At 49.1% G+C, this 20,557-nt stretch overlaps 1 protein-coding gene across 2 annotated transcripts in view; it reads right to left on the reverse strand.

Annotated features, from left to right (window-relative positions):
- Nucleotides 1-2,715: 2,715 nt before the first annotated feature.
- The window catches only part of NR1I2 (nuclear receptor subfamily 1 group I member 2), a 35,358-nt gene continuing 17,516 nt past the window's right edge, over nt 2,716-20,557 (reverse strand). Inside the window, exons 2-9 of one of the 2 annotated variants that reach the window (XM_033211113.1) lie at nt 13,729-13,947; nt 10,968-11,101; nt 9,440-9,627; nt 8,197-8,471; nt 6,044-6,186; nt 5,726-5,842; nt 5,330-5,435; nt 2,716-4,127 (exon numbers count right to left, since the gene is read on the reverse strand). In XM_033211113.1, coding sequence (XP_033067004.1) covers nt 3,983-4,127; nt 5,330-5,435; nt 5,726-5,842; nt 6,044-6,186; nt 8,197-8,471; nt 9,440-9,627; nt 10,968-11,101; nt 13,729-13,760 — 1,140 coding nt within the window. In that variant the 5' untranslated portion in view covers nt 13,761-13,947 and the 3' untranslated portion in view covers nt 2,716-3,982. Of the gene's footprint in view, nt 4,128-4,593; nt 4,961-5,329; nt 5,436-5,725; nt 5,843-6,043; nt 6,187-8,196; nt 8,472-9,439; nt 9,628-10,967; nt 11,102-13,728; nt 13,948-20,557 lie in introns of those variants that run through there. The other variant, XM_033211114.1, reaches the window with a different exon arrangement.

A 20,557-nucleotide genomic window follows, 5' to 3' on the forward strand; every position in this document is an offset into this window, starting at 1 on the left:
AGACTGCCTTTTTCGTTTCTAAGTCTTTCCAAGAAGTACTGACCACAAACAGTCCTTTGGGATCCTATTTCAGGAGAGCAGTGATGGTGGATGTAATTTTGTTTTTGTTTTGTTTTGTTTTGAGACAGAGTCTTTCTCTGTCGCCTAGGCTGGAGTGCAGTGGCACGACCTCGACTCACTGCAACCTCCACCTCCCTGGTTCAAGTGATTCTCTGACCTCTAGTAGCTGAGACCACAGGCACACCATGCCCAGATAATTTTTGCATTTTTGGTAGAGACAGGGTTTCACTTTGTTGGCCAGGCTGGTCTTGAACTCCTGCCCTCAAGTGATCTGCCTGCCTCAGCCTCCCAAAGTGCTGGGGTTACAGTCATGAGCCACCATGTCCAGCTGGTAGATGTCATTTTGAAATGTGTTCTAGGAAGGTAGTGAGGAAAGGAGAGATCAGGTTTTAGATCCCTGTCGTTGAGAAGTTTGTGAAAGGAAGTGAACAAAAGTGTTGGGAGGGTCACACATTTCTCAAGTGTAGGAATATTTCACTCATCACCACCATGGGATTTAGGAGAGCTGAGGGATGTAAAGGGAAAGCTACCAGGAAAAAACAAGCTGCCGTGGAAGATGGCATAATGAGGCCCACAAGTTAGGAGTTAGGAAGGGATGGATAATCATACGTATGTTTCTCCTTACATCATCTTTCTCCAGAAGGGAGTGGCCACTCTGGCCCTTCCCACAGATTTGTCATCAATATCAAGACTTAATTAGACAAAGTTCTGGGCCAGGTAGAGAGAGGCTGTTGAGTGGTTCTGACTAATGAGGGGGCAGATATTATGCAGTAGCTTGCTTTGGTCTTTTGTCCTAAGCTTTGGAGACTGACTCCATCCTCTCTTCACTGACCTAGAAAAAAAAAAAAAAAAGTGGTCACAGGGATGCCTAAAAACTGATGCTGCGTTCTGCGTACTCAAAAGTTCAGGGAAGGGAGTTAAGAAGAAACCCAAATGTTGGAGTAGGAAAGTTACAATCTGGCTCCTAGTCCCATAAACTTGTGATCCACAAAACTACTGAAAGGAAGTTCCCTGTGTGAACTCCTCAGTGCATCTAACTGAATCTTTCCTTACCCTTGAAATACACTTAGTTTTTATAATCTATATAAATTATAGGTACATATCAATTCAGTGTTTGGGGAACTGCCCTGGAGTTTTTAAATCAAGACGGGGAGATGGAAATTTGTCCTCCATTCCATCTTAACCTTGCCTTACCCTGTCCTACAGCTAACAGTTTCAGGCTCTTGAACAAATAGCACTCGAATCATTTCAGTAAGGAAAGGGAGATGCATATGATTTATGAATACACTGGAATGAAATCTATGTTTCCAAATTAGAAATTTGTATTTCTAATTATAAATGGATTCATAATTAAACAAAATTCCTGGGAGCAAAAGCTGTATTCACTGAGTTTGGAAAGAGAAGCTCTTTTTTCCCTCAGTATCTTTTCTAAAAATAAGTGCTCCCTATATCTCCTTAATGCAGAAAAGTCTGGTAAAGTCAGAGGGATGACAGAATATGTTTACTTGCTTTGATTTATATTACTGATGATTTACCATGTTCTCAAAGTTTGGCCTGCTTCTTGTAAAATGTCAAAAGCTAAGTAATTATCTGTTCTTTAAAATTCAGTTACTGCGAAGTTTCATTTGAATGGAATATTAGACGTTTATTGTTTTTTTTTTTTTTTTTTTTTTTTTTTTTTTGAGACGGAGTCTCGCTCTGCCGCCAGGCTGGAGTGCTGTGGCCGGATCTCAGCTCACTGCAAGCTCCGCCTCCCGGGTCACGCCATTCTCCTGCCTCAGCCTCCCAAGTAGCTGGGACTACAGGCGCCCGCCACCTCGCCCGGCTAATTTTTTTTTTGTATTTTTAGTAGAGACGGGGTTTCACCGTGTTAGCCAGGATGGTCTCGATCTCCTGACCTCGTGATCCGCCCGTCTCGGCCTCCCAAAGTGCTGGGATTACAGGCTTGAGCCACCGCGCCCGGCCTAGACGTTTAAAATTAACTCAATTCCTACATTTTTTTTTCTTTCTTTTTTTCTTTTTTTTTTTTTTTTTGAGACAGAGTCTTGCTCTGTCACCCAGGCTGGAGTGCAGTGGCACAATCTCGGCTCACCGCAACCTCCACCTCTCTCATTCAAGCGATTCTCCTGCCACGGCCTCCCAAGTAGCTGGGACTACATGTGCCCACCACCACACCCGGCTAATTTTTTGTATTTTTAGTAGAAACGGGGTTTCACTGTGTTAGCCAGGATGGTCTCGATCCCTGACCTTGTGATCCACCAGCCTTGGCCTCCCGAAGTGCTGGGATTACAGGCGTGAGCCACCATGCCTGGCCTACATTTTTAATTATGGTATGCACGTATGTTAAACTTTTATACAGAACAATCATTTTATGAGTAAGCCAATTCATTTTTATGTTTTTTTATTTAACAACAGTTGTATAAATTTTTTTTATTATACTTTAAGTTCTAGGGTACATGTGCACAACGTGCAGGTTTGTTACATATGTATACATGTGCCATGTTGGTGTGCTGCACCATTTTTATGTTCTTACTCCAGAGTCTTCAGATTTATGAAGGACAATAAGTAGTAAAAATATGTATGCTTGTGTGTATTTCTATTTCCACACCCCCACATTATTTTCCCCAGAAAAGGGTCAAAAAAAGTTTACCCCTCTAGCCAAAAGTTCATTATTTAATTTCTCTTGCCTTGGTTTGACATTAAACCCAGGACTACATTTCCCAAAACTAGTTCTTAGGTGTGGAATGCCTTATATAAAGTGTAATTTGTGAAAATGCAAAAAAATTTTACTCACAAGTGGCTATAAGCAAGGCAGGCACTTTCATACCCTTTCACTTTGAGAATACATGTGTACACAGAAATATAAGGTGCACGTAAATGGTTCTTCTCTGGTGTGTTTAACTGATTGTCAGCGTAGCCTTGTCACAGAGCATAGCCAGCACTCCAGCCCCAGGAACAAACTCAGGCCCCATCAGATGGGGACAGACCTACCTATGCCAGATCACACACACGCACCCACAGCTGCAGTTTATGCCCTTGCTCCCACAGACTCATGTCCTTGGGAACCTTCACTTGGGTACCCGGTGCCCACCATCACAGCTCAGCATCCACACGAGGAAATTCGTTGTGCTGCTTTTGTCACTTATCGTTTCTCCTTTTGATCCAAATTGTTTGTGTTTCTATTTGTTTTTTTTAACTATAAATTCTGTGAGCTCAGGATCTATATCTGAGTCAACGCTGTATAACCCACAGCAGGCGACCTATTGTCGGTGCTTAATAATGTGTTCAAATGGATGCAGAGACACAGAATGATGTGGCCAGAATGACGTCATGCCAAGCTTCTGACATTTGTGCAGGCCTCCTGGCTGCTCTTCTCTCTAGAGGACTCCCACAGATACTTATGTGCCTGCCGGTGAGTACAGGCCTGGAGCCCACAAAGCAGCTCGGAAGAGGAGGGGAATGAGTGGGAAGTGGGAGACAGGACTTTTAGAGGTAGCAATGAAAAGACTCCAGAAGCGAATGAACATGGGTATGTGGGCATAGACCCCAGATGGCCCAGCCCTGGTCTCCCCTTCCACACCTTGACACTTTAGTGGGATCTGAGGGATTTCTCCCCAGACCACAGGGCCTTTTAAAAGGAAAGGGCAGCCTTGCCTCTCTGATGGTCCTGACCTACAGGTCAGTGTACTCTCCACATAAGGGTCCACAGCTTCACTCCCTACAGACTGAACTGGGGGTAGGGGGCACCCATGTCCTTCCTGAAGAATGCTAGCCAGCTGTCTTCGCAGGAGTTCCCTGGGGAGACAGGCTCAGCAGGGGATTGTCGGCTCTCAGCAGCATCTATCTGTCTTGGCCCAGGAGTAGCAGCTCAGAGGGCTCTGGGTCTGGCTGCCCCTCGGAGGCGTCACCCAAGGGCAGCCACTCAGCTACCCGTGATGCCGAACAACTCCTGCATGAGGGGCGTAGCAAAGGGGTGTATGTCCTGGATGCGCAGCAGCCGCTGGGTGTGCTGGGCGTTGATGCTGCGGAGCTCAGTGAGCATAGCCATGATCTTCAGGAACAGGAACCTGCGGGTCGGCCAGAGAAAAAGTTGGGGGTGCAGCCCGCCCTTTCCCTGACCTGCAAGCCTCGGGGCTGCTCTGAGATTGCAAAAGCATAATCTCTGGACATTTCAGGTCAGCCAAGAGACAAGGCTTGGCTGAATTCCATAAGCTTCTCTTTCACGCTGTGGATGAGAAAAGCAGAACAGCCTGCCCAGTACTCTCCCCACTCCCATCCCATCCATGGGAGTTGTGTCTTTTTTTTTTTCTTGAAAGAGACAGGATCTCGTCCTGTTACCCAGGCTAGAGCATAGTGGCACGATCATGGTCTCACTCCAGGGTCAAACTCCTGGACTCAGGAGACCTCCAGCCTCAGCCTGCTGGGTAGCTAGGACTAGAGCACATGCCACCATACCTGGCTAATTTTTTAAATTTTTTCTAGAGTTGGGGGGTCTGGCTATGTTGCCCAGACTGGTTTTGAACTCCTGGCTCCAAGGGATCCTCCTGTCTTGACCTCCCAAATTGCTGGGATTATAGGTGTGAGCCACGACACCCAGCTGCAAGAGTTGCATCTTTGTACACAGAGACCTCCGTGGGAAAATCCAGATATTGCTGCTACCAGTTTGGGGGTGTGGGGCTGTCACTGCCTTCATTAATGTCCAGGGGCCAGGACTGAGCAGAGTCGTTGTGGAGGTTAGGGGCTGCAGGCTGGAATCCCTTCCTGGAGCTAGCTTTGGATCCAGTATCTGAGATGTACCATATCCTCAGTGTCCCCACGATGGAAAAGAAAGCTGGCACTTCCAGCCTCCTGCCTCCATACAAGGAAGGGTTGAGCAAAGGACGCCAAGCCAAAAAGAAAGCTGTGCAGGCCAAATAAGGATTTCAGTTTATAAGTTCACACTATAATACTCAGTGTTGGCCTTAACTCTTCATGGCCTTGGGCTCAGTGCAATCCAAGTTTGTCTCTGGGCATCAGTTTGGGCACTAGGTCACAGGAGCTACGGAGGACCAGTGAAGGTACAGAAGTCCCTTTCTGGGCCACATCCCCCTGTTTGCTTGTGTTTTTCCTGGGAAGTGGTTAGGTAGTGCTCAAAAGTGTGAGCTTTGGACCTGGTCTGGCTGGCTCTACCTCCAGATGCCTCCCTCTGGCTGCGAAGCCTTGGGCAATTTGCCTGAACCTTGGCTCCCTCACACCACCCTCACGGGTCCTCACCCCCTGCTGTGCTCACCTGTGAGCAGGCTGGGGCCGATTGCATTCAATGTAGGACTTCAGAGTAATAGCGAATTGCTCCTGCAGCTGGTCCACCACACGGTGCTGCACCACACCTGGGCGGTCTGGAGGGGAGGGGAGGGAGGTGTGGTGCAAGATCATGAGGCAAAGACAAGCTCAGTCCAGCCCAGAGTCAGGGCATTGCTCACCAACCACATTCCAGAGCTGGAGTCACCCAGGCAGGGAAGTGAGGGAAGACCAGGCCTGGGCATCACCCACTGACCCCAGGAGAAACCAGCGATAGCCCCCATCCTGGCTGCACAGTGAATGAGGAGCAAGGCTATGGATTGGGACCTTCCCCGGGGAGGGCAGATAAGGCTGGGGGGATGTCAGGCAGCCTAGGGGAGACCCTCACCTGGGGAGAAGAGGGAGATGGCCTGCATCAGCACATACTCCTCCTCATGCAGCTGCAGCTTCTTCAGCATGTAGTGGAATTTCAGCATGGGCTCCAGCAGAAGTTGCTGGAAACCACCTGTGGATGGTAACAGGATGGAGGGGCAGCTTCTCAGCAAGCTGACCAAGATCCTGTCATCCCTCACCAATATCTTGTTTTCCACCATTCCATCTTCCTGCCCTGCCATCCCAGAACCTGCATATCCTGGCATAGCTCCCTTCCTCCCACAACTGCAGCGTTTCCCTCCCTCTGCCAGGGCAGGCAGGCTCTCCCAGGCACCTGCAGTGTCTTCCAAGCAGTAGGACAGCCGGCCACACTCCAAAGTTCCAGTCTCCGCGTTGAACACTGTGTTGAATCTCAGCTGGCACAGCTCAAAAGTGGCCCCCTTCAGCAGGGAGATCTGGTCCTCGATGGGCAGGTCCCTGGCAGCAAGGATGGGGAGGGGAGGACAGCTCCCTGGGAGGCGGCCCACAGGCCGGCACCAGCAGCCATCCCATAATCCAGAAGTTGGGGGCAACAGGAAGAGGGAGAATGGCTCCTTTCCCTGAGGATGACTGCAGCTGCTGTCTGGCTGCCTCTCATCTCTCCCCTCACAACCCAGCAGACAGCTCTGCCCCCCAGCATCCTCTCCTCCCCTGCTACCTCTGGGAACTCCACCCACTGAGCTTGGCATCCAGGTCCCTTAGAGCCTGGCCCCATCTCCTTCAACTCCTATACAACTCCTGACCTACAACTAGTGCCTTGGCTTCTAGTCCCTGGCCTCCTCCTTTCTGCCTCAGTTTCCCCCCTTGGAATGACTGCCCCTTTAGTATATCCTGCTAGCCCCTCAAGCCAAGCTATGTCTTTGCCCCTCTCAGAAGTCTTTCCAGAATGCAGTCTCCCCTTTCCAGAGTGCAAGTGCCGCCCTTTTGGCCGGAGCTCCAGCAGTGGGGATGTTTGCTTCCTGCGGTCAGCGTTGGGTTTAATGTGCACACACGTATTTCTACTGTTTCCCTGCAGCCCAGATGCCTGCAGCCCCAGTCCTATCGCCGGAGCACAGGCCTCACCATGGAGGTGGCTTAACAAGCCTCTGAGATTATGGTTACACAGATACCCTTCTGGTCCTGCAGGGACCACTCCCTCCCAACCTGGGAGGGACCTCCACCTCCCCAGTAAGGAGGCATTCCTTACAAGAAAGAAGCGTCACAGCCTGAGAGGGAGGCTGCTTACTCTAGGTTTTGAGGAAACACTACCTCTGGCCTTGGCCTCTTTGGGAATTCAGGCCCTGTGCTACTGGCACCCATCCTTCTTTTAGATCCGTAACACTGAGCTACAAATGCCACGGAATTGATCTTGTTCTTCTGTGCCTCCCCATTGCCTGGCTTAGGACCTGGCATCGAGCTGGCTTTGGTACTTCCAAATCTACCCTCCACCACTGATTAGCTGTGACCTTGTACAAGTTTCTTATCCTCGGGAAACCTCAGTTTCTATCTGAGAATGAAGACGGCAGTGACACCTTGGGTCACTGTGCTCAACATTGGTGGCCATGAGAAATAGCAAGTGGAGAGCCCTGGTGTTAAATTGTCAGTCACTGGATTTCACCAAAGATCTTCCAATGTCCACATTTATAAGTAGGCTTCTCTCCCTGCCCCTTTAAGCTAATTTGCCACCATCTGACCCCCATTCCAAATCTGCTGTCAGCATCACCCCGTTAAATGTCATGCATGACTCCTACAGGGCCAGAGAAGAACCTCTGGGCTCCCAGACTATAACCTACCCTCAACCTGCTGAAGAAACCAGGAGCTTCTGGCAGGTGTGTTTCAGCCCCGCTTGACCAGGCCTGGCAAGGCGAGGTGGCCTACCCAAGGACAGATACACCTGGCACCATCCCTAACCTTAAGATTGCAGACATATTCTGGGGCTGTGGTTCCTGCCACCCCAGGAAGTTCCCATGTCTCTCACTAACCCCAGTTGCCCCGTGGTTGTTGCCTCCACATCTAGCTCTGGGGAGACCTGACCCTTGGGCTCTGAGGACCACCCACCCTCCCCATGGCCTTCGCAGTCTTATCTTGTCTATTTCTCTCATTCTTTGATCTGGAACTGTCAACATGTGATTCCTGCCCCTTTAAGGGAGAGTAAGAAAGATATCCGAATGCCCACTCTGTGCTGGGGGCTCTTCAGATGTGTTCTTATTTCACAGAACAGCCCTGCAGGGGAAGCACTGTTAGCTTCCATTGAGCAGGTGGATAGGCAGAGACACTGGCAGGCCCACAGGCATACAGCGAGGCCTCTACTCCCCCGCAGCACTGGCTGCCCTGGGGGGCAGGGCACAGGAAAAGGAGGGTGTTCTGCCACCAATATCCCCCAAATTCAGGATCTACCCCAGGCCCTTTGAACCTCCTGGCTACTTCCAGTTCCTTTCCACACCCAACCACCCAGTCTCCATGTCCTACCTGAAGTAGGAGATGACTTTGGCAAAGTTGATGATGCCTTTGAACATGTAGGTTGACATGTCAGCCATGTGGGGCAGCAGGGAGAAGATCTCTTTCCCGCCATTGTCGGCTGGGGGTTTGTAGTTCCAGACACTGCCATCCTCCCCCCGCAGCTGCACAGAGACCTTCATAGACCACAGATCTTTCCTGATCTGGCTCCACTTGGCAGCTTCTTCCCTCGATGGGGCCTGCAGAGACTCTGGCATCTCACAGCCACTGCTAAGCAGCCCTGGCAGCTAGAACACATGCCAGGAGGCAGAGAGAGGAGAGACGGCATGTGTGTCCATAGACAGGTCCCAACTCAGGCCCCAGCCAAATGTGCACAGCCATAGTTGCAGCCCGAGAGGATGCACAAATGCAGGCATTCACACCCACATGCATGCATGTGTCCACACACACACACACACACACACACACAGCATTTGTTTCTTCTCTCTGGTGTTCTCTATCAGATGAAGGTGCTTTGGGGATCTATGAATTAATGGTCACACACGTCCCTGCTTGGTTAAAATGGAGGGCAAGGGGGACTCCAACCATGGTGTGTCGTCCCAAGCATTCCAGATGTTGGGCTCAGGAGACTCAGAAGGTTTAGGGCGCTATGGATGGGAAGAGCAGATCTGAGGTCACTGGGCTCATCCAGTTCTTTGGGCTGGGAAGGGCCACTTGAGATATCTATCAGTGCAAAGGGGAAGGAGGGCACTTGGAGCACAGACATGGTTAACGTGCTTGGGATCAAGAAACATCAGTTCACGAAAGTCACACCCCCCAACAGGTCCTGACCCTGTCCTCATAAAGTCCTGAATGCCAGTAACACTGGGGAACTGCCTAGCTTTCCCTCCACTTATTGCTCAGACCCAGTTCCTACCTGCTTTAAAGGAGACAGCAGCGATTTTCAAACCTGAACCTGCAACAGAATCACCCGGGGATCCTGCCCCTCCCTGGAGCTTCTGATTCAGGAGGTCTGGGACGACCTGAAAATCTGCATGCTGATGCTGCTGACCCAGGGACCACACTTGGAGAGTCTTTGGGAATGAGACTAAAGCTTTGAGGAGCTGGCACAGACGCAGGGCCAGCTCTGCAAATCTACCCTCCACCACTGATTAGCTGTGACCTCGTACAAGTTTCTTATCCTTGGGGAACCTCAGTTTCTATGTGAGAATGAAGATGGCAGTGACACCTCGGGTCACTGTGCAGTTCCTCCTACCCGGAAATTCTTGAAATGGGAGAAGGTAGTGTCAAAGGTTTTCATCTGAGCGTCCATCAGCTCCCTGATCATCATCCACTGCTCCTCCGTCAGCCCCTGCACTCCCGGTGGCTGAGTCCGGATCCGTTCTCTTTTCTTCCTCTTGATCAAGGCCCGCCTCTCCTCCACAGCTGCGTCAGACATGATCACTGCAGGGACAGCGAGGCTGGCTCAGGCACACGTGCCCCTGGTCAGCCTCCAGCCCCCCGGGAGCCGCTGCGTAACCCTCTTAAGGCAGCAGAAGGCATTGGGTAAAAGGGAAAGTAATGGTGACAAGCAATTCTCCCCTGTCTGGACTCAAGAGGCCTGTGGGCTCCTCTGGAGTAACACCTGGGTGAGGACAGAGGTGAGGTGCGGCTGGGGTGTCGCCCTCTGCAGTGGAGTTTGTGAGGACACTGTGGGGCCCTGGCAAGAGCAAGGCCTTCAGAATCCAAAGGCGCTAGGCTTGCATGAAAACTTTGCCACTTACTACCTGTGACCCCAAGCAACCTCCTTAACCTTTCCTGCCTTCAGGTTTCTTCTTTGTAATCCAGAGAAACCGTGTTTACCTCGCACTGCTATTAAATGAGACCTTGCATGTAGGGTGCCTAATATAGTTCCTGGTACATAAGAGATGTTCAGTAAATGGCATCTACTGTTAGCATTTTCGGATGAATTATATACCAAGACTCTTCAGAGGTGTCTGGGTCTCCAAGACCCCAGAGAGCTGGGCTACAGCTTAGCAGGAAATAGCAACTCCAGACACTTCATATATAGCCCGGAGCCTTAGGGTCTTCTGTGGATTTCTGGAGCCCACTCATGTGTGTAGAGCAAAGCTATGAGGTCCTTGGTTGGGAGAGATCAAGAACGGCTGCCAGCAGCCTAGAGAACTTGAAAGAAGCAGCTTTGGGTTCCCTTGTGTTCCATGGAGACAAAAATGTGCTAGAAGCATCTAGCCTTTTTTGCATGAGCCTTAATCTCAGAGTGACCTAGGAGTACAAATATATCAAAGTTAAATAGGTAGAATGAGAACACCTCCTGTCACCTGTCTGCGAACAGTTCCCCTGTAAAGATCCAGGTCTGGTGTGGATGGTGGGCGCTAGTAGCTATAAAGCGGGAGGTCCTATCACCCATGTGGCTCCTGCTTCCCTCCCCCAGATTCACACCCCTACCCCCAAATGTGGTTTCAAACCATTACAACAATTATGAAGGGGACAAAAAGAATCATGTAGGAGCAACTGAAGGGAGACAGAGGGCACGCCCTGGCAGGGTTGCCCAGCACACATCCCAGGACGGAGATTACAGACTCCCTCCATCACCCAGCGGGCCGGCTGCAAGCGCTCCCCCAGGTGACTGCCTGTTGCACACGGACATCAGCTCACATGTGCACGTGTGTTCACGCGCACACTCGGCGCGCATCTCCACACTCGCATGCACACACCCACGGCACGTCTCTACACAGAGCCGTGCACCCGCCCCCCGCCGGCCCGCCCGCTCGCCCACTGCTCACTCTCCTTCTTCATGCCACTCTCCAGGCACTTGCGCAGGCGGCAGGCCTGGCACTGTCGCCGGGTCTTCCGGGTGATCTCGCAGGCGCCCTTCCGGAAGGGGCACCTCAGTCGGGCGTTGCGTTTCATGGCCCTCCTGTGAGAGAACAGGGAGCAGAAGGAAGGATGCATGGGTGCCCGGGCCCTCCGCCTGGGGCTCCGGGCCACACCACCTCCCTTCCCAGCCCCTACCAACTCGGGGAGGGGCACATTAGCCTTAGCGTCCCAGCTGGGTCAGATTTTATGCGAAGGGTGTAGGTGGGCGTCCCTAGAGGTCCAGGACTCGGCTAGAGGGGGCAGAGCCGGGGAGGAAACCTTTTCTGGCCATTCCCGCAGGAAATGGGACACGTGCTTTTCGCCGGGCCTGTAGCCTCAGAACCACTTTCTGGGACACTTCCGCTCCAGGCCCATCTTCAGCGCCTTCCCTTCTTCCTGAAACACCTGTCCCCTCCTCTTTCACACCCTTGTTACCAGAAAGTTTCCATGGAGATGGACCTCTTCCTCGATTTCTCCTCCTTAAAGGAGGAAGCCGAGGAAAAATGATCCCAGGAGGGTAAGAAACCAGAGAAGCCCCCTGTCGCCTTCCCCAGCTCCCCTTCCAGACTGGGCAGCCAGGGAGCAAGGGGTGAACTATGGGGAAGCTTTTCTACCCTACGGGGCAGCGGCTTGCCCATGTCAGAGTGGATTTCCCTCGTTGACCTAGGGGGCAAGGAGGTCGAACGCCTGGAACAGCAGAGCGTGCAGGCGGGACCCACGGGCCCCGCACACCCCTCTCTGCGGTGCGCAGAGAGGCAATGGGGCAGATGCCTTTTGGAGACTCGGGTACAAGATCACCTCCTCCTAGCCCGAAAGTCCTGCTTGTCCCACAAAAGACACGGTCAGTGCAGCCCTACCTTTGCTTTCCCCATTTCCACAGCTGGATGGAAAGAAACAATTTCTCCCTTGGCTCTGTCCTCTGATTCTGGTCCAGAGTGGAAACTGAGGGAAGGCTGGCCCAGGAGCATGGAACAGCCAGGGAGGGCTGCAGAGTTCCCTGAGGGCAGGCCTGGGAAGCTGAGCCAAGCCCGCAGTGACCTCAGAGGAGGGGACAGGTGTTTCAGGGGCAGGTTTGAGGATGGAGGCCTCGGGCCTGGGACCAGTGACCAGCCCAGGGGCATGTTCTTCACAGACGCCATCACTGCTTTTTGCCTTCCCAACTGGCCTGGGTAAGAAAGCCCTGATGCTACATCAAAGTCCACCGAGAATGGGTCAAAGATGAAACCGGGCTCACACTGATTAAAGGTATGCTGTGTATCAGATACTAGGCTAGGTACTTTGCAGTTTTGTAAATTTAGTTCTCAAACTCTGTGAAATTCATAATCTCATCTGCCTGGCACAGATGAGGGAGACTGAGGCTTGGAGACGATGGATCCCCAGCTGTCCTCCGGGTACATGACAAGCTGAAATTTGAATCCAGGTCTGCCTGATACTGGATTTAGCTTTTGCCCACTACACATTGCCTCTTTCTGAGAGTCCCAGGAATAGCACCCAAACGAGGAAGGGAGAGCAGAAGATTCCCACATGCTGAGGCAGGATGCACAGACACTCCTTGGGCAGCCTCTTCTGTGCCAGCAGCACCTGGAGCTGGTGCAGACATCCACCCTCTTCCACGTAGTCACGTGGCGTGTGGCCAGCTCAGGGACATATCTGCTGCTCTTTGCTGGTGACTAGCTCAGGCATAGGCTGGGCCTGGCTCTAGCCAATGTGAGGGGACTTCTGGGAAAGATTTCCTTACTCTCAAAGATGGGCCTTTTTGTGCCTCTGCTGAACATAATGATTCCTGCCTGGGGCCCCGGCACTGTGCCCCTATAAGGGGAGCCAGACTGCAATGAGAGCTCTCGCGTGGGATGGCTGAAGAGAAAAATGGAAAGAACTGAGCTGCTGAACTCACCAACCTGGAGGCCTTCAGACTTCCTGTTAGGAGAAGTAATGCATTTTCCTTATTGCCAAACCAATTTGCGACAAGGGTCCTGTGACTTGTAGCTGAACCCAGCCTGACACTGCTGATATGTCTTACCCCGTTACAACTCATGCAACACGAATGTTCATTTCTCCCTGGAACCTGCCCTTTTCCATTTGAATGCCCAGCCACCAGGAAGAACTCTGCAAAGGGCCATCAGGCAGGCTGTCTCGGAAATGCATGAGGGTCCCACATGTGGCTCCTGAGATGGGAGCTGCTCCTTGCATACCCTGTGCCCTCCGGAGGGTGCACCTGGAGGGCTTCCTCACACATGGCTTTCTCTCCTCCCCACCCCTCCCCTCCCTTCAGTCTGCTTCTCTTCCCATGGTCTGAGCATTTATTTTATGCCATTCTTTAGGAAACAACCACCCCAGAAGGTGAATGTGAACACTTGGATTTGGGAGTTTCAAATGCCTTACCTTTCACTGAGTCATTTTCCGTTTTATTCAAGAGCACATGGAGAAACCAAGGTATATCTTAATGGAAGGAGACCCTTCCTGGGTAGAACAGGAAGACTGAAGGTGAATGATTCCTCTGGGATATAAATGGCTCCCTTGAGACTCATTACAAGGCCTTTGGGTGGGCCACCAGCCCACACTGAACCTGGGGGACAGGTCAAGCTGAGGCCCTGAGACGTTACCCAGTGGGTTAGTGGCAGACCCCAGTTAGGTGTGACCCAGCGTGTCAGTGGTGGCAGGTGGGTGAAGGCTGATGGGTAACTCTACCTGAAAAAGCCCTTGCATCCTTCACATGTCATGACATTGAAGTGATAACCAGTGGCCTTGTCCCCACATACACGGCAGATTTGGGGACCCCCAACTTCCTCATCTGCGTTGACAGTGGGCTTTCCAGGAACAGACTCTGTGTCCTCACAGTGTACAAAGTCAGCATGGTTCCAGCCTTCTTTGGGTCTCACCTCCAGGTTTGCTTCTGGGCCTCGTGGACTAGAATGAGGAAACCACAGAGAATGAAAAGGCTGGACGGGCATGTGCAGAGGCCTCAGAAGAGACACTCTGTCCCTTCCATGCCTCACTCACATTTGGGCCTGTGGACTCAGGAACTGACCTCTCATGGGGAAAAAAAGCAGGGAATGGGGTTGGAATTGTTATAAAGAGAGCCGTAATCATGACGTTTTGTACACAAAAATAGAGCCCTGGAGTAGAACCTGTGAACAAGAGCATGGGAAAGACAAGGGCAGGAGGGAGGCAGAAATGAGAAGAAGAGAGAGCAGGCTGTCTGGGTCAGATCATGGAGGCCACAGCTGAGTGGACTGAGGTTAGGAGGCCACAACCTGGCCAGAGGTCTCAACGGGGAGCAACTCGTGGACAGATTACTTGTTCAAGATGATTTCTGGGATTGGGACATTGAGGGAGGATAGTCCCTCAGGTGGGGTGTGGCCTAAGCTCCCACAAGGAGCTAGAAAGGCTGGGCAGAAAGAGAATTTTCAACTAAGTAGCCAGGCAGATGGGGAAAAAGTGGAGGCGTGGTGGGCAAGATCACAACATGGGAAGAAAAATGGCCTGTGGTCCCAGCAGAGTTGGGGTCTAAGTGGATATTGAAGAACTTATGCCTATTAATAGAGCTGTGGCTAAGCATGGTGGCTGATGCCTGTAATTCCAGGGCTTCGGGAGGCTGAGGCAAGAAGATTGCTTGAGCCCAGGCGTTTGAGACCAGCCTGGGCAACAAAGTGAGATCTCGTCTTTACAAAAAATATAAAAAACAGCCAAGATTGATGTCGTGAGTCTATAGTCCCAGCTACTTGGGAAGCTGAGGTGGGAGGATTTCTTGAGCCTGAGAGTTTGAGGCTGCAGCCAGCTAGAATCATTCTAGTGCACTCTAGCCTGGGTGACAAAGCGAGACCTCATCTCTAAAAGAAAGAAAAAAAGAAAAATAAAATGAGCTGTACTCAAAGATGTCCTCCCCAGGCAACTTCCACCTTGAGAGCATAACTTGAATTCTACTTGGAACAGACATTGAGAGTGTTCAGTAGAAATGGGGGACTATACTGTTACTACCATCCCCAAAAGTCTCTCTAGGCACTGACTGACAAGGGCAGCCACCACCACAAATGATGATCCTTTTTCTAAAGCCAAAATTGAAACTTTAGTAAAATTCTAACACATAAATTTCTGTTTCTAACGTCATGACAGGTGACATCTGACAGTTTCACCTGTAAGAGTACATAAGGAATTAATCTGCCTCTGACCCTGGCCCTCCATTGCACTGTGAATAAAATACATTGACTGGAAACCTGGACTGAACAGGCATAGGGGAAAATCTCCCTGATTTTTCAAATCATGATCCTGACTTGATGTAGGTTTGCAGACTAAATGTATACTTTAGGCGTTCACAAAAACCTCAAGCCAAAAAGTTGATTTAAGATTTAAAGTGCATTTGGGTTGGTAATTCTCCCAGATACCCACAAAAGCAGACAGAAATCCTCCTTCTCCTTTTTTTTTTTTTTTTTTTTTGAGACCAAGTCATGCTCTGTCACCCAGGCTGGAGTACAGTGGCTCCATCTAAGCTCACTGCAACCTCTGCCTCCAGGGTTCAAGTGATTCTCCTGCCTCAGCCTCCTGAGTAGCTGGGACTACAGGCGCCCACCACCATGTCTGGCTAATATTTGTATTTTCAGTAGAGATGGAGTTTCACCATGTTGGTCAGGCTGTTCTCAAACTCCTGACCTCAAGTGATCCACCCGACTCAGCCTCCCAAAGTGCTGAGATTACAGGTGTGAGCCACCACGTCTGGCTGGAAATCCTCCTTTTTGGAGGAACTCACTTTCCACTTTCTAACTAGGCACAAATAATCACCTATAATTTCAAAGAAATATGACCAAATACTCAGAAGTCATGAATGAAAAGACTGGCACGGCATGATGAGCAAGAATCAGCAAAAAAAAAAAAAAACCTTCTAAAATTAGACATGAGAAGATGCCCTGAATTATCAAACACAGAAATGTTTAAATAAGCAGTACAAGAAGTTGACGACATAAATAAAGAACAAAAGACCATAAAATTGACCAGATTTGAAAAATGAATAAAAATTTACTATAAAAATCAGAATAAACAACGACTCCTTAAACCAATAACAGCAATATCTTGGGAGTTAGGAAAAGCAAAATACAACTAAAATATGGATGGACACAATAACTAAGGTTCTGTATTGTTGAAGGGAAAAAAAGATGGTAAATCTTAGATTTTGATTAGTGAACTGTGCTTGTTGAAATGTCTAGGGTTATCATTAAAAGTCCAAAAATAGAATGCATAACTTGGAAGCTAATAGAAAGGAAAAAATGGAAGGAAAAAAGTATAAAAGAAGGCAATTAGAGAGTTAAGAAACTGAAAGGGTGAGACAAATAGAAAACACAGATGTGTGGTAGAAATACCAAATATGGGGCCGGGTGCGGTGGCTCATGCCTGTAATCCCAGCACTTTGGGAAGCTGAGGCAGGCGGATCATCTGAGGTTAGGAGTTTGAGACCAGCCTGGCCAATATGGTGAAACCCCATCTCTACTAAAAATACAAAATATTAGCTGGATGTGGTGGCGGGTGCCTATAATCCCAGCTACTCAGGAGGCTGAGGCAGGAGAATGGCTTGAACCCAGGAGAATGGAGGTTGCAGTGAGTCGAGATCGTGCCATTGCACTCCAGCCTGGATGATAAGAACAAAACTTTGTCTCAAAAAAAAAAAAAAATGTTGTAGTTAAATGTAAATATATTAAAAGACACTGTGGGTCTGGATGTAGTGGCTCATGTCTGTAATCCCAGCACTTTGGAAGGCTGAGGTGGGCAGATCACTTGAGGTCAGGAATTCAGGACCAGCCTGGCCAACATGGAGAAGCCCCATCTCTATCAAAAATACAAAAATTCGCTGGGTGTGGTGGCGCATGCCTGTAATCCCAGTTACTTGGGAGGCTGAGGGATGAGAATCACTTGAACCTGGGAGGCAGAGGTTGCAGTGAGACAAGATTGTGCCACTGCACTCCAGCCTGGGCAACACAGCGAGACTACGTCTCAAAAAAAAAAAAAAAAGCACACTGAGAAAGATGGTTTCAGCACATAGCTGCAGCAATCTTAGGTTCAGGATTAGTATTTTGAGGCAGATTTTGTATCAGAGAATAAGGCATGGAACAGATACCAAAATGGAAACTAATGATTATTCAAACTCAGTGTTTCAGGTCCTTTGTGAAAGGTCATTCATTGTCTTAGTGTATTCAGGTTGCCATAACAAAATATCAGAAGCTGAGTGGCTTATAAACAACAGAAATTTATCTCTCATGGTTCTGGAGGCTGAGAAGTCCAAGATTAAGGCACTGGTAGATTCAATGTCTGTGAGAGCCTGCTTCCTGTCATCTATGGCACTTTCTCCCTGTGTCCTCATATAGTGAAAGGGGCTAGCCAGCCAGCTCTTTGGGTCTCTAGGGCCTCTCTGTCTCTTTTGAAACAGAAAAAAAGAAAAAGAAAAGCCTCTGCCACCCTGGCTGGAGTACAGTGGTGTGATTTCAGCTTATTGCAGCCTCTACCTCTTGGACTCAAGCGATCCCCCAACTCAGCCTCCTGGGACCACAGGTGCATCCCACCACACCCAGCTACTTTTTTTTTTTTTTCGTATTTAGTAGAGACAGGGTTTCCCCATATTGCCCAGGCTTGTCTGCAACTTCTGGGCTCAAGTGATCACCTGCCTCAACCTCCCAAAGTGCTGGGATTACAGGCATGAGCCACCACGCCCCGCCTCTGGGGTCTCATTCATGAGGACCTAACTCAATCATGAGGGTTCCACCCTCATGACCCAGTCACCCCCCAAAGTCCCCACCTTCTAAAGCCATCACACTGGGGATGAGGATTTTAACATACGAATTTGGGGGAAACATAAACATTCAGAACATGGCACTCATTTATTCCTCATAACAATCATCATGGCATTTATCTTATTCCTCAAAAGACATGTGTTGAGCATCTACTACACACCAGATATATTCTGTTATGTATTCCAAATAACTTGGAAGTTACTCTTATGACAAAAACCCAGGGACTTTACAAAACCCTCTAACTGTTCACAAAGAACGTTCCCAAATCAAAGAGCATCACAGGCAGGCAGAGGAAATTTTATTAGCAGGATAGTATTTCAGAGTGCACATTAGAGGAGAACAACCTCCCTTATGTTTTCAGCATCATTCAGGAGCCGTGAGGGATAGCAGCACCTGGGGCAATGGAGACAGTAGGCAAAGATTCTGCACATCAATTATGAACTTTGGACAACTGAAGATGGTGAAATGGTGCTTTCTCAGCAATAAATATAAATGCTCTTCCCCATAATGGAAGTGACAATTGCAACATGACTACATGATTCACAGGAGAAGCCCAACAGGTGACATGGACCAGGAAGATAAAAGAAATGTCACCAAAGGACCAGAGGAAGGACATTTACTTAAGCCATGTCTAATTTACACTTTCCCCAATTTCTGAATGAGGAGATAGTAGAATTAATGCCAGAATCTCATTCCATGGTATTTGTATAACTTTCATTTTGTTTGGCCCAAGTGTTAAGCAAGCTGACACTGGCACATTCTGTAGTTCCTTCTCTCATATGCCTATGAAGTCCCAGCTAGAGAACCCATGACAGCTGTTGTCCAAGGTGGTCCCCAAGGAGCCATGCCCCGAAAGATTCACACCCTTGTGCAGCCCCCTCCTATAATGAGTCTAGGCTGGTCTGTGACTTGCTTAGTTAATAGAATGTGGGGAAGAGACAGTTCTGGGCCTAAGCAGTAAGAAGCCCGGTAGCTTCTACTTTTGTCTTTGGAGAGCCCTAAGCCACTGTGTAACAAAGTCTGGCTACCCTGCTTAGCGACCACCCAAAGAGACCACGCGGAGAGTTCATGTGAAGAGGGAGAGGCCTGAGATCGCACCAATGAGAGAGGCCTGGCCACCTCAGCCTCCTGGTCATCCTCACCAAACATCAGATTGTGGGTGAGCCCTCTTGGACTCCCCAGCCCAGTTATGCCTCTAGGTGACTGCAGCATCGGCCAAGGTCCTGTGGTACAGAAGAACTCAGCAGCTGAGCCCAGCCAACACAGAAAATCATGTCAGAAAATGAAACAGTGGTGGGTTTAATCCAGTGAGTTTAGGGGAGATTTGTTATGAGGCAAGAAATAATGGAAGCAGAACCCCTGGAGTTGGGTTAGAAACAGATCTGAACTGGGGTGAAGGGGTGCCAGCCAGCAGCTGCAGTCCTGCTCCCGTGTCACTCTTCCATCACTGTTCCTTTACAGAATGTCGCCCTCTGGGCAGGAAAATGACAGTGACTGGCTGTCTGGTGTATGCCAGCTACATCTCTATTTCATGCAAATTTAGTGAGACCAATTAGATGTGTACTTTTAACTGAATACAGCTGTGTTTGCTTCTGAGGGCTCCACCTGCTTCTCCACCTGCTTCTCTGTAATCGGTGAAGTCTCATCAGAAGAGGGTTGAAAGTATCATCTCCTGTACTGAGTGAAAGTAAAACACTTCTTCAGAGACGCCTTTGCAAAGATAATTAATTGTAAAATCCAGTATGCAAGGTGAATATTAAAGCTAAGGACTATGTTCTCAGAAAGGAAGAATATAATTCATTTATTTAATAAATGAGTGAATAAATCAATGAATTTAGTCTTTCTACATGACTAAAATTGTCAGTTTGCTGAAGGCACCATCAGTCTGCACTGAGCACACACAGCTCCTCTCCTCTTCAGGTGAGCGATTCATTGACATTATTTAGCTGGCAGGAGGTGGAGCCAGAATCTCAATCCATGTCAGTCTGACTCCAAAACCTGTGTTCTTAATTCAGTGCTATGCTGCATCCTTCACAAGGTTTGTCTTTGAGTGAATGAACTGTTCATTAAACTTTCTTCATTTCCATGCCTGCAAACTTTTTCCTAGGTGGTTCACCCCAGACAGGGTCCCTCCATGCCATGGGACTCCTTTAATGTAGCTTCCTGTTCCCAGGCAGGAAGGGATTCCCTCAGACCCTCACTTCTTTTCTTGCCATTTCAATTCTAGCTATAGAAGAATGGACCGAGGAACTTTGTTGCCACTCTGACCACATCCAGAGTTATCTTGTTCCACACCCTCTGAAGGGCTTGAGCCCAGGAGGTCAAGACCTGCCTGGGTAATATAGCAAGACCCCATTCTCCACAAAAAGGAAAAAAAAAAGACCAAAAAAAAAATCATATGATTAATGAAAAGGAAATGGAAGATAATATAGACAAAGAGATGAAGGCAAGAAAAGCTTCAAAGGAAAACTATGATCTATGGAAAAGTAAAAAACCCATAATAGCCAAAATAATGTTGAAAGAGAAGAACAAAGTTGGAGGACTTACGCTTTTTGATTTCAAAACTTACAACAAAGCTAAAATAACCAAGATAATGTGGCATTAGTATAAAGACAGATATAGAGATTGATGGATCAGAATTGAGATTCAAGAAATAAACCCTTACTGTTATCATTAATTGATCTCTGGTAAAAATGCAAGGCAATTCAATGGAGGAAAGACCAACTTTGCTAAAACATGGTGCT

The sequence above is a fragment of the Trachypithecus francoisi genome, unplaced genomic scaffold (assembly GCF_009764315.1).
Source record: "Trachypithecus francoisi isolate TF-2019V2 unplaced genomic scaffold, Tfra_2.0 Lachesis_group0, whole genome shotgun sequence".
In the NCBI taxonomy this organism is placed as follows: domain Eukaryota; kingdom Metazoa; phylum Chordata; class Mammalia; order Primates; family Cercopithecidae; genus Trachypithecus; species Trachypithecus francoisi.